The sequence below is a fragment of the Mesoplodon mirus genome, assembly GCF_964341445.2.
Source record: "Mesoplodon mirus genome assembly, chromosome: 1".
Taxonomy (NCBI): domain Eukaryota; kingdom Metazoa; phylum Chordata; class Mammalia; order Artiodactyla; family Ziphiidae; genus Mesoplodon; species Mesoplodon mirus.
The window spans coordinates 231,094,165-231,107,617 of record NC_138976.1 but is presented as its reverse complement, the minus strand read 5'-3'; the positions used below and the strand labels follow the sequence as shown (position 1 = coordinate 231,107,617).

Sequence of the window (13,453 nt, the reverse complement as noted above, 5' to 3'; positions counted from 1 at the left end):
GTTCATAGAAACCTAGAAAGTCGTCTTTATAAATTAGTGGTGTTCGTCAGCACGTAAAAGGGACAGTTTTTTAAAAATCCAGTGTCTTCAGTGATGCAGTCTTAAGAGATCGAGTAACGCAGCAAATGAGTAATATTCAGATAGCTGTCTCGAAAGACTAGAGATTGCATTTTATAGTTGGAAGCATTTTAAAACATTTTTAAAGGGGCGATTTAAAAATAGCCCAACTTTCCGTTTCACAGATAAGAGGAAGCTCAGAGCTCTCTCAGTCCAGGCCACACAAGCCGTGGGTGGCACACTCACTTCTGCAGCCCAGTGGCAGAGGTGCCACAGGAGGCTGTCTGGTTTCCGAAACAAAGCCACCCTTAAGGGTTCAATTCCAGTCGTTCACGACGTTATTCTTCTCTTCTTATTTTTTCTACAATGAGCATCTTCTTCAGAGAGCACAGAACTGAAGGCCAGAACTAAGAGTATGTGGGAACTGCTGTGCTGTGAAACTCCATGCTGGGATTTATTACTGTTATGTGGCATGTATTTTGAATGTTATTAGGAATTTGGATTCACGTTTAACTTGGGACGTATGTGCACCGAGAATCTTCACCAGTTTGTCTCACCTTCCTGTCCCTCTTCTGTGTTTTCGACGTAGATTGTATGGCTGTAAATAGCTGTTTAGTTAGTGGGGGTTGAGCATTTACTTGTCTCTCAGTGTAACGTTTGCTGGTTGATGATACAAATACAGGAATAAGAAATTCAGGGAACAAATTAATTTCTTAGTTTCTAAACTAACTCCTTCAAGTTACTTTGTATATTCTTACAGTTTCTCCGGTGAGTAAAAGTTTGTCAAGCCTGGTGGAGGAGACGTAAACATTACCTACTTGGGCATTACAATTCCATTATACACATGGGGTGTCTTCAGGATGTACCAGGTTATCTCTGTGTAGCTGTTTGGAGCTCCACTGCAATGTCTATATCCCAGTAACAACGAAGCAAAGGGGATAGGAGGGACGGAGTTCAAGCCCGAGGTGGGTGGAACCCACGTCAGAAGGCCCTCTGTGGCTGGAGAAGTCCCAGTGCGTGTGGAGTCCCGGCAAACCCTGCCGCCCTGCTGAGAGAGGCCGTGCGTCGTAGGCACCGGCCAGACCTCTTTGGTTCAAGGCCCATTCGCACTGCTTTCCAGTGTGTAACCTTGAGCAACTCGGTGTATCTTTGTGCCTCCGTTTCCTCATCCGTAAAGTGGAGATGGTGAGGTCTTCTGTGGTTTTTGTAAAGATTAAGTGAGTCGGTAGAGACTGAGCACTTAGAGCCCTGTTGGGTGCGTAGTAAGTGCTCAGTGACAGCGTTATCGCTAGCAGTGATGCAGGAGGGGCCAGCAGCGGCTGCGACAGGCGTGACTGAGCGACAGCCGTGACTGAGCGCGTTGTTTGGATGAGCCCCGCGCCCGTGACTTCAGTACCCGGGATGGACGTCCTCAGGCTTCCGGGATGCGCATTTGCTAAGAGCCAGCACGTGTCTTCTTTTATGATGTGACCTTCTGTAAAGTTCTCGTTTCTGGAGTTTTATATGGTTTAAAACTTTTATGTTTAAAATTTATGTTTTAGGAACTTTATATATATTTTTCCCACTATATTTTTATATACACAAGGTTAAAAGTATTCAGACCACTAGTGTAGAAGACTAAAATGCAGAAACAAGACTCCCCCCACCTCGTTCAGGCTTCTGTCTGCAGAGGCCAGCACTGTTGACCGCGTGTTTTTAGTCCTTCGGGTGGTTTCTTCCACGACTTGAGGAACAAGGCACTGTCGGTCCACTTACTGGTTCATCAGATAAAGACAGTGCAGCTACCTTCACTTTAGTGTTTTTTTCACCAGCAAGATGTTTTGATGAGGCCTTTGCCCCAAGCGGCTGAAAACCTGTGTAGCCACGTAACATCTTGTGTGCCTGTACAGTAAGGAAAGTGGGCTGGTCGGTCTCCAGGCCACTTTCTTCAGCGAGTTAGAGGGCGTCTGAAGTAACTTAAGCCGTAGAAAGGGCAGGGGTGGAGGAGGCAGCTGTTTTGCATGTGAAACTGAGATGAAACTGGCCTTGAGGTTATGTGGCCCCAGGAGGTGGTCACTGTCTTTCTTCTAGGCTTTCCTCTCTGGGCCTCTTTTTATGTGTTGGCTCCCATTTTGTTGCCTTCCCTCTGGGGGGTCCCATCCGTGTGGTCAGTCAGCTGTCAGAGGGCAAGGAGACGCCTTCCTGTCATCCTCGGTGTGAATTCCTGATGGCCTGGCCCGGTCTCGTATTTACCCTTGAATATCAGATGTTTTTGGAGGGGAGACAGTGGGTAAGGGGTGAGAGGGACTCTGATTTAGACACGCTGAGTGGAAGTGAAGCAGCGTGTTTCTGTTACGTGGAAGTGGGTCGTCCAGTTGGGATTCTGGACTGAGGTCTGGGCTCCAGGGGCTCGGGGGAGTGAGGGTGATGCGGAGAAAATCAGGGAGCCCTAGATCGTGGTGGGACCCACAGTCAGAGGAGCTGGGCAAGACCGTGGGGGAGGCGGGGTGTCAAAGGTTGGGGAGCGAGGATGGGTCTGCGGTCAAAGGTCAGGGGAAGAGGCTCCAGGAAGGAGGGTGGTACCGCGGGGCCGGGGGCTGCCGGGCAGCCAGAGTGAGGCCCTGCCTTTAGGGTGAGGGAACCCCTTACATCAACTGGCAGAAGGCTTACAAACTCGGGTCAGAGGACAAAGAAGACGAGGAGAAAGGTTTATTAACACAGCAGTGGCTACTGAGTCACTGCAAGAGCTCACATTTCCCTGGGAGAGAACATCACAGCAGACACGCATCCAGCCACAAAATATCCGAAAGCTGTTTTGCTTAATGTTTGGGTGGAGTTTATCTATAGGTATATGTGTCTTAAGAAAAAGAAATGCAACTAATGTTAACCAGTAAGTGATGATTATTCAGTATAAAACTGTCTTTCCTCTTAGAAAAGGATGCCCTGTGGAATTACTTTAGTTTGCCACTCTGGTGCCTTTAAAATCTAGTTCTGTTTACCAAAACCTGCTATGTTCATTTTTCCAGAACAGTTGAAATGGATGTGAAGACAGGAGATGCTTGAGGTTAATATGGATACAAATAAACACCATGCTGGGACTTGGTTAGTTCTTTACAAGTTCCTTTAAAATTAGTTTCTTTAGAATGTTTAAATGTTGCTGGGCTTAAGAGTACGGATCATGAGATCTGAGAGCTTATTAGGACCTTGCAGATATCACACTATAGATTGCCATTTTAAGGTTGCGAAACTGGGCCCCAGAGAGGATGAGTGAATTGTCCAAAGTCTTAAAAAGCTAGAAGCCAAGCTGTTGAACTATTGGACCGTTTCTCTCTCTGGTTGCTTGTTTCTCCTTGTGAATAGCCTGTGTGGCAGTGGCTTTGTCTGCAAGAAGGTGGCTTTACCCCTTAGAAAGACGCAGCGGTGCCCCAAGTGCCAGCAAGGCTGATGCAGCAACTAGTTTTCTACTTGACAGAAATCTGGGACTTTAATTAAATGCAGCCGGTATTTAGTTGAGTGTCTGCATTTGAGCAGAGAGGGAGATACCAAACTGAAAATGTTTGGAAGGGGAGAGAAGTGGAGAAGGCCTTTTGTTCTTCCAGGAGAATAAAGCCATTTGGTGAGGAGGTAAGGGTTGTTTCTTTTGAAAAATGGGACGCGTTGCCCTTGGTCATAACTGATCCGTACAGGGCCAGGCTGCACAACCCTTCTTCCGATATCAAGGCAGCAAACATACCTGAGGTGAAAATGACCAGACGGGCTGCACGGGCCTCTCAATCATAAAACGGTAATTCGAGGAAACATGAACCACATGGAACCTGAAGATATGCTAAATGCTTTATTTCATTGTAAGACCGGCAGTTAAGCATCTGTCCATCTTTTTCCCCCCAATTCTTTAACATCTCAGAGAAGTTCTGTGCTGAGGATCTTAAAGGCGCATTAAAGATCAAAGAGCACCCAAATCTTTATCCCTGCTCTCTCCCCCAGCCTCCGGGGCATGCGTTTAAATGCACAGTTATCTCTGCACTTATGACCCCCTAAACCCAAGGCCGTGCACCCTCGTTTGGCTCCTGTGAGCTCACTCTGAGCGTGTAGATGATGGTCCTCAGGACTGTGGCCTGTACACCTGTTCCCAGGGGCAACAGTCAGGTGTTGGATGCCCACCCTCACCCCGCGGCCGTGGTTTGCTGTGATGGGAAGACACACGCTGAAGCCTGAGTGTAGGACGAGGCCATCGAGGGACGAGCGTCATAAAGTCGTAGAGGGAACTTACCCCTTCTTGAACTGAAGCCCCGGTAGGGGTTTTATATTCTGTCTAGTTTATGAGCTCCCAGAATTCATCTGCTGAGCTCTCATACAGACAGTGCTGAGCTAATCCCAGCCAGAGAGGACTCCCTTGTGGGAATACCCAGCAGTTTATCTGTCGTTCGCTTACCCTCCTACACGTGGAAATGGTTGGAATTCGGCAGTCCAGGGCGGGCCCTGTTGCAGGACGGCCTGACGGGGCACACCTCGTGGACCCGGCAGGGCACGGCAGCCAGGAGTGACCAGGTGCTTGTGCTTGGCGGTGATGTGTCCCTCGTCTGTGTGAGGCGGGGTGTTGTGAGGACGCTGCAGGTCACAGCCCTGCCTTCGGAGTCCTTACGAGCTGCAGGACCCGGTTCAGAGGGCGCAGGTCTGTAACTCATTGTGCAGTGGTTTCTGTATCACCCAGTAAAAAGGGAAAGAAAATATATAAGCCCACAGCCTATCTGTCCTGAAAGCATGAATGTTTTCCAGCTTCACGACCGCAGGAGCCTCTTGGATAATTGTAAGTGCTCCGTCCTGGTCAGTGTGAGCACTGGCAACCCAGACCTTGATCCACAGGGACATGCTGGGAATTTCCAAGTTACATAAAAGTTGTTCTCCAGAAGTTTACTTTCACGTCATTCATTTTAACCTTGGGCTGCAGGTCCCCAGAAACAAAGCGAACTGTGTAATCATAACTAACGTTTTAATAAACCTTTTCTGTTTGTCTGAGCACTCTGGACAGGGGGATGTGCAACAGCACGAGCCCCTGCACCCAGGCCAGCCCAGGTGGGGGAGAAGTGGGCCCCCGCCTGCCACCCCGCGTGGCTTTGTGAGCAGAAGGTGCGGGGCCGGTCCCAGGCTCAGCGCCCACCCCCAGCCCGGTCTCCAGGCCCCCCTCCCGTGTGCCACTGCTGTCCCCTTGCCCATGAAGAGGGAGGTCCCTGCAGGAAGCACGTGATCTCCATCACTGAGGTCTGCTCTGTAAGGTAACCAAGGTGGATGCAGTCTGTTGAGCTCACCCTGGGGACAGCATGTGTCTGGCCAGCGCCATCCCCCTGCCCGGCCAGCCTTTGCCCCCTGCTCTACACTGCTGCCCGGCTGGCTGGTTTCTCCAAGACTGCTTTAATCAGGTGGCAGGAGAGATTACTGAATTGGAAAGTAAGAATGGTTTCTGCAGCCCTATTTAGCCCTGTCAAATCTGAACCTTCCCCATCCAACCAGCATGAAACTGTTCTTGCTCAAAGCTGTGCCCAAACCATCGGGGTGGGAGGACGGGGATTTGTGATTTCCTGTCATGGAGAAGGGAATCCCCTGAGTTAGTCCTGACACATCCCCTTCCTGGGTTGCCAAGATCTTCCTCTCTGCACCATTTCACCCTGGAAAGAATCAAGTTCAAAGTCAGAGATCTTAAATATATTCTTAAATGTGTAAGTATTTAAAACTTTGATGATTCCGATCCTAAAGACCCTGGTTGCTATGGCAGCAAAGAGGCATGAGAGTGGAGGTCCCCAGGAGGGAAAGATGACCACAGACTTTTTAAAAACCACATGGAAGGTGCCGTTCTTTTATGTTGACCTGGCTGGCTCTACAGCTCTGTGACCTTGAACAAGTTACTTAACAGGTTCCCGGCTTGTAAAAGGACTGTGGCAGGTGCATCACAAAGAGTCTAGCCAGCTCATTCCCTGAGGTATTGAAGCCTTGAGAATTGAAGGAGGGCTGAGAGCAGGTTTTCTTAGGCTTTCTGGTTGGGGGTTGTGGTGGGGAGAGGCTAGATGGAGGCAACTTTAACACGAGGACCTCACTGTCCTGCTGGAGTCTCAGCGCTCGTAACCTGACTTTCCCACCCTTACACGGTGTCTCCAAGACATGCAGGTCAATCTCGCGTTCTCATTTCATTCTCAGAGAAGGGACGGCAGAAGGAAATGGGGATACCAAAAAAGTGACAACTTTGTTAAAGGTGTTGTACGAATACGAAGTATTTTATTTTTATTATGGGAGTTTCGGGTGTAAAGCATTCTAGTTCCCCATCAGACACACTGCAGGGTGATGCCCACCACATGTCTAGTTACCATCCATCACCATATGCTTGACCCCGTTCACCCATTTTACTCACCCCAAACCCCCTCCCCTCTGGGAACCACTAGACTAATCTCTATGTGTTGGGTTGTGTTGTGTTTGTTTACTTAGATTCCACACATGAGTAAGATCACATGGTATTGGTCTTTCTCTAAATTATTTCACTTATTAGCACACTACCCTCCAGATCCATCCATGTTGTCAGAAATGGCAGGATTTCTTTTTGCTTCCGTGGCTGAATAGTATTCCATTGTGTGTGTGTGTGTGTGTGTGTGTGAGAGAGAGAGAGAGATATTAATATATCACATATTCTTTATCCATTCACCTGTCAGTGGACACTTAGGTTGATTCTATATCTTGGCTATCGTAAATATGCTGTAGTGAACATTGGGGTGCATGTATCTTTTCAAATTAGTGTTTTCAGTTTCTTCAGACAAATAACCAGAAGTGGAATTGCTAGATCATATTGTAGTTCTATTTTTAATTTCTTGAGGAACCTCCATACTGTTTTCCATAGTGGCTGCACCAATTTACATTCCCCCCAACAGAAATTTTCCCTCCTTCCCACATCCTTCCCAGCATTTGTTTTCTTCTTTTTGACAGTGGCCATTCTGACATGTGTGAGGTGATATCTCATAGTGGTTTTGATTTGCATTTCCCTGGTGATTAGCTATGTTGAGCATTTTTGCATGTGTCTGTTGGCCATCTCTGTGTCTTTTCTGGAAAAATGTCTATTCGGAACCTCTGCCCATTTTTAAATTGGGTTGTGTTTTTGTTGTTGAGTTGTCTGAGTTCTTTATATATTTTGGATATTAACTCCTTATATAAGGGATACACGATTTGCAAGTATCTTCTCCCATTCAGTATGCTGCCTTTTTGTTTTGATGATAGTTCCTTTGCTGTGCAGAAGCTTGTTTAGTTTGATGTAGTCCCACTTGTTTATTTTTGCTTTTGTTTCCCTTGCTTTGGAGTCAGATCCAGGAAAACATCTCTAAGACCGATGTCAATGTGACAAGTAACTCTCAGTAATTTCCAGAGGCCACAAGCAGTCTTGCCTTTCTGGGACCTTTCATTCCCTTTGCTTTTTTACCTCTGTGAAAATCAACTTTTATGAAAATAACAAGGACTGAGAAGGTGACTTAGAGTTGTGCATTTTGTCATCTCAGAATCTGGGTGTCAGAACCATTTAACTCAAATACTTTTTTGAAATACTAGGATCCGTGCAGAAATCAAGTCGGACACTTCAAGATTCAAAGCAACTGTTCTGCTCTCCCTTTCCCCAGCCTGTCACGTTCCTCGCCAGCGCAGTGTAGGGGAGTGGAAGGGGTGGCTCAGCTCTTCGTGCAGTGTGTACCGGGACCACATCACTGGAATGCCTGTCCATTTCCTGTGAAATGCCACGTTAATGTCTTGAACTGTCACTTAGCGGTAACAGTAGCATCTCAGCAGTTTTAAGCTCTCGCGAGTTAGCAAACTCGATGGTTTGTTTCATGCCCAAATGAGTAGGCCTGACCCCATGGACAAAGTTAGAACCGGTGGTGGTCAGAGCTTCCCTGGTGTGGCTTCTTTGAGACTGGCTTCTCGGGGGCCATCCCTGATCCTGGGGCAGAGGAAACCCCACGCAGACACAGGGACGATGTGATGTCTGGAGCAGCACTAGCCAGGGCAGCTTCGCACAGCCAAGCTGGAAGTACCTTCAGACACAGCTGAGGCTCTGGCCATGGTGAGCCCTGCTGGCCCAGAGGAGGGGGCAGTGCCTTCTGCAGGGCCCTACAGATCACTTCCAGTCCCGGTGCCCAGGTCAGCTGAATGTTGGGGAGAAACGGACCAGGAATAGGATGCATTCTGCAGTGGGTAGGAAATAAGAAAGAGAAAGTGAAGGCAGGGAGATCAGAAAGGAGCATTTGGGGATTCAAAATGAGAGCACTGGTGGGTGGTTTCTATGAGTCCTATTCCTGGGCCGGTTCTAAACACATGAAGGCTGGGCAGTCTACCGAGACCACACAGACATGTGGAACTTCAGCATCCCGTGGATCCTAGCGCTGGCACGGCTGCTTTTAAAAGACTCCAGTTAAGCTCCATAGGACCACCCAGGGTTCACTGCTGTTGGAATCGTGGATGCTCTGCCTGGATTAAGCATCTACAGCCATGTTCCCCTTATACTTTTCAGTTCCCAAGAAGGCGTCTTTTCATGGACTTAAATGTAATCACTTTACTGGATAATCACAGCAGGGAATCAGAGACATGGGAAGGAGTTTAGAACTCCTTGACAGATATTGCCATATCCGATGATACTTGATAACAGATCTAAATTCTTTTTTTTTTTTTTTTTTTACCTTTTTATCAACAGTTTCAGTTCCTTTTATTGCTTTGAACTTGAAGGTTAAATACCTATGGACAGGAGGTCTTGGGGGTTTTGCTTTTCAGTTTTATAAGGTTTCAAGTTAGGAGCATAGCTTTGCGTCTCTGTGGATTGTTCCTGTTATATTCGGTTGTTATAGCGCCACCTTCCGTTGAAGTTTCTTCTCACAGCTGTGGGTCACTATCTGATGTGGATAAAGGAAAACATCTCAGATGTAAAATACAGCTAGACAGGCAAGCTTTTGAGTTACGATAAGAGTTAGATTTTAGCTGATCGCTAACTGCTTTATTGCTAAAACCTCTTTATCAAAAATTAAAATTCGAACTGTCCCTTCCTGATGGAAAACACTTGGGAAATTAAAGCTGCATTACTGTAAAATTAATCATTTGTTATTGCTTGTTGAACCCCTGCAGGTGAAAGATGGGTGTCGTTTGCATGTTTCAGATATGGTACCAAATGTCAGCTTGTACTACGGTTTGTAGAAGTGATTGGCAGTTCAGGGTTTCCTACTAAATTGGGGGTAGAGTAGATTTTGCATATGTTTTTTAGGGAGCAAAGGCAGAAATTAAAGTAGGTCTTCCCCACCCCCCAGCATCAGCCTGTGGTATTTATTGACTGCAGAGTTGACAGCAATGAAGTAGGCAAGTTGAATTCACCTGAATCTGCCCAAAGTAACTTAAATCAAGTGTTTCTTTGAACTTCCCCATTGTGATAGAGTTTTTCCAAAAATCGGCTACAGGTGAGAGGGCTGAGGACTCGGGTCAGAAGCTGTTCTCTTCGTATTTCTGGTTCTGTTACAATGCAGTGCCGCTCCCGCGGGTCGGACACAATATCCATCCCTGGCACCTGTAAACCGGCCTGGCTCACTTGGGGTCCGAGTTCAGTTCCACGTTGAGATCAGCGCTGTCCTCGGTGGACCTCGGGCTCCCGCGGGGCGGGGCGGGGGCTGGGGGCGTGGGGAGGGCTGGTCGCAGGGCCTCGCGTCTCTCCTGGCCCGTCTGAAGGTGTCCTTTTCTCCCCGCAGGGACGCGCTCAAGATCCAGCAGCTGCAGCAGCAGATCCGCCTGGAGCGCGAGGCCCGCGCGCGCCCCTCGCCGCCCGCGTCCCCGGAGCCCCCGGAGCCGCGCCCGGAGCCCATGAGCGCGCTCGCCGCCCGCCCCGCGCCCGCCGCCCGCCCCGCGCCCGCCATGCAGGCCTCCGGCTCCTTCAGCTACGCGCGCCCCAAGCAGTTCATCGCCGCGCAGAGCCTGAGCCCCGGCGCGCCCCGGCCCCCGACGCCCGCGTCCCCGCCGCCCCTCGAGCCCGAGGCCCCGTGGAGCGCGCTCCCGCCGCCGCCCCCGCCTCTCAGCCCGCCGGCGGCCGCCCCCGGGCCCGACGCCTTCCCGCCGCCACCGCCGCCGCCTCCGCCGCCCGGCCCGGGCCCCGCGCCCCGCGCTGCGCGCCCCGGCCCCGTGCCCGCCGCGCTGCTCCGCGCCCTGCTGCCCTCGCCGCCGCCCGCCGCCGCCGGCGTCTCCACCAGCGTCTCCGCGCTCGGCCTGCCCCGCGCCGCCCCTGTCGCGTGAGTGCCCGCCCTCGTGTATATGGAGCGGGGGTCCAGCAGCCGGGACGGGACGGGGAGCCGGGATGGGTGCCCCGAGGGGCATTGCAACCTGCCCGTCCGCGGAACCGAGAAATGAGTTCATACATGTGGTACACGTGAGCTCGTACACGTACGGATTGGAGGGGACAGGCATGTCAGTAGCTTCACGCTGGTGCAGAAAAGTGAGACCCTGTGCAAGCCGGCCAGAAATGATGGAGCCGGGCCTGTCCCTGGCGAGCCATGATCTCTGCAGGAATTGCACGATCCTCTGTCGCAGTCTTTCTGAATGGCTTTTCTTATGTCACAGTGGTGACGTGACAGCCTTCTGAAATCTTTACTTAGGAACTCTGAGGATAAATAAGATAATGTCCACAAGAGTAGAGGCAAGCCTTCAAAAGAAACCTGCGGGCAGGTGTCTGTGCGTCTACAGTGTGATGAGTAAGAGCTAGAACTCACCCTTTTGACCGAGGGGTTCAGAAATGTGTGCCAGCCAAGGCCAGGCCAGTTCCCTGTCTCAACCCTTCCTGCTGGAATCTTGCTTCAGGGCTCGCCAGGATCCCAATAGTGTTCAGAGAGAAAAGAAGGAAATCCTAAGCTGGGTTTAGTACTGGAATAAAAACGCGAAGACCTTAGAATTCCAGTTCTCTTCGTTCACGTGCAAGTTTTCCACCCCGGGGTGTGCTCTTTGCCCACGACAAGGTGTGTCCAGGAGCTCCTGTTAGCTGCGTCCCGTTTTGTTAGGCACTTTCTAAATGCTGCCTGCAGGAATTCTGTGTTTGAAATCTGGCTCCTTCTCAAAGTTTTATTAGAAAAAGCTCAGTCAAATGGCAACATAAATAAGTCGAATCAGGGAGGAGGGTCTGGATGGTAAGGATGTATCATGGGTATCTGCTGAGAGGCGAGTCAGTCCCCTGGCCTGAGAAAACCTTTGTCTCTCTCCCCTCCTTTTGTGTTTGAGCTTTTATTTGGCATCTGGGGAGTGAATATTATCTTGCTTCAAAGAAGCTAACTGTCAGGAAGGGAGGGGGTTGTTACCTGACACCCTTTGTCCTGTCTTACTAAGAAACGGCACGAAATCTTGCTTCCCGGAAGACGAGTCCTATATAAATCATCCGCCTATTAGTTCTCAGGTGGAATTTGAACAAAGATGAGTCTACCAAAAAGCCTTGGTGGTGGAGGGGTCATACCTTTTATCATCTTAAGTAGAAAAAGTGGTTTATTCTGGTTTTTGACTTTGAAATTCTCTTGCGTTAAGCAGTTTTAAGGGCTTACCTCGAGTCATAGAAGCGCTGGCCTCTTATTAGCATCTGTCGTAGTTACTCATACGGAATCAAAATAATTTTATAATTGTTCCCAGAGAGGGTCCAGCAGCTCCTGCCGCTTCTTGGAAGTTACTGGATAGGGGGAGAATGGATACATGTGTATGTAGGGCTGAGTCACTGCGAAACCATCACAACGTTGTTAATCGGCTGTACTCCAATATAGAATAAAAAGGTTAAGGGAAAAAAAGTTAATGGAGAAATCACGCTGGTTTTGTGCTGTGGAAAACTGTATCCCAGAGGTAGTTAGGCGCTGTGACCCCAGGGTTCAGTGGCAACCCCAGGCTTCCAGCTCTGTGCCAGCCCACGAGGCACTGTTGTGTGGTTACCCTTTCCTGTTGCCATATCACACACACTTGAAGAATTCGTTCTTTCGGTTTCATACATGTGACTTTTGAAACATTCTTTTCCTCTGGTGAATTGTGGCATCACTCGTTTTGCATTCTGAATTAAAAACAAAAAAGTGGCTATTTATCCATCATAACGATTCAGAGAATTTGCCGGAACTGCCGAGCTCTTGTCCAGTGACTCTTTCCAGTTACTTACTTCTGTGTCATTGCTCATTCGTGGTGATTGTGACAACACACTCGGTTTCACTTACACGTCGTTCCTCTGGTCGAACACTTTTGCCATGTATGTCACGTGCTACGAAAGGGACCGGTTACACGTGACTCGGTGAAGGAGAAACCCAGCAGTTGGGTGGGTTTGTTGTTGTATGTTTGCCGACTTGCTGTGCCACGTTATTGAGTATAAATCTCAGATATTACCGCAGTTTCCTGAGTCATCACTCAGAGGACTGGCTGTTGTGTTGTTCGCACGTCTAGCATCGTCCTGCCTTCATCTGTCGAACAGTAGGTCTAAGTAGTCTGTGGCGATGAAGTTCTGCTGCTCGCGTCTGCGCGGTGGAGGGCGAGGCAGGGAGGCCCGGGACAGCGGCCTCTCCCGGCGCGCGTCCTCGCGCGTGGGTGGGGCCTGGGGGGACTTCTGTTCATCCAGGCCCCTCGCGCCTTGCCTTCTTCAGACAGCTGCCTTCTTCCCCGGGCCGTGGGGTCACCTGCAGGGAACATACTGCCTTCTCAAAGCTGGTGACGGACACAGACGTTCAGGTGACTAAACCTCTCAGACGGAGGCTGTGAGGAGGAGCCCGGGCCTCACTTTTTTAAAATGAATGTATTCCCCTCCTCTCGGAATCGCTGCTTCCATTGCTGTGATCCTGTCCCCTGCTCAGCGAATCAGCCCGAAAGGCGGTGGGCATCCAGGGCATTTGGGAGGGCCACCCCCCTCCCGGGAAGAGGGCAGCGGCTCTGCCTTTGCTGGTCCCGAGTGGCTGGGCAAGTCTCAGGGTGCATCGGATCAGACCCCACCCAGGTGGCCCGCTGGGCGCTGCACTTCTCACCCACCTTCACGCTCCTGGAACCGGCTCTCAGGCAGCAGGTAGCCACGGTGCTGTAGTGCTTTCTACTCTGAACGGCCTCTTTTATACTAAGCAGGCTTCGCTGTGTTTGTCAGCAGAGGCACGTGTCGGTAGGAGCTGTGATGCCCGTGCGGTGAGAGCTTTTATCCTGCAGCCTCTCAGCTCTTGACAGGCAGTGTGTCCTCGTCCTCGCTTTCTCACTGACTTACAAGGAACAGGCAGGTGGGGACCGCGTCATCATCCTCCCTTCAAGGTGAGGGGCACCGGCGGGGGGGGGCGGGTTTCCCAGGTTCTGGAATTAGCCCCAGCCAGGAGGGGCTTCGCCTTGGCCTGTGGCCTAGGCTGATCTGTAACCAATCTGATGTCTAGTGTTTTGTGAC

General features: G+C 50.1%; 1 protein-coding gene across 3 annotated transcripts in view; it reads left to right on the top strand.

Annotated features, from left to right (window-relative positions):
- Positions 1-13,453, top strand: part of PALLD (palladin, cytoskeletal associated protein) — a gene marked incomplete at its 5' end in the record, with an annotated part of 382,869 nt that overhangs the window by 330,040 nt on the left and 39,376 nt on the right. Inside the window, one exon of one of the 3 annotated variants that reach the window (XM_082624950.1) lies at positions 9,786-10,319. The exons of the other annotated variants lie outside the window; for them this stretch is intronic. Within the exon in view, the coding sequence (XP_082481076.1) occupies positions 9,786-10,319 (534 nt within the window). The remainder of the gene's footprint in view (positions 1-9,785; positions 10,320-13,453) is intronic. 3 annotated transcript variants of the gene reach the window in all.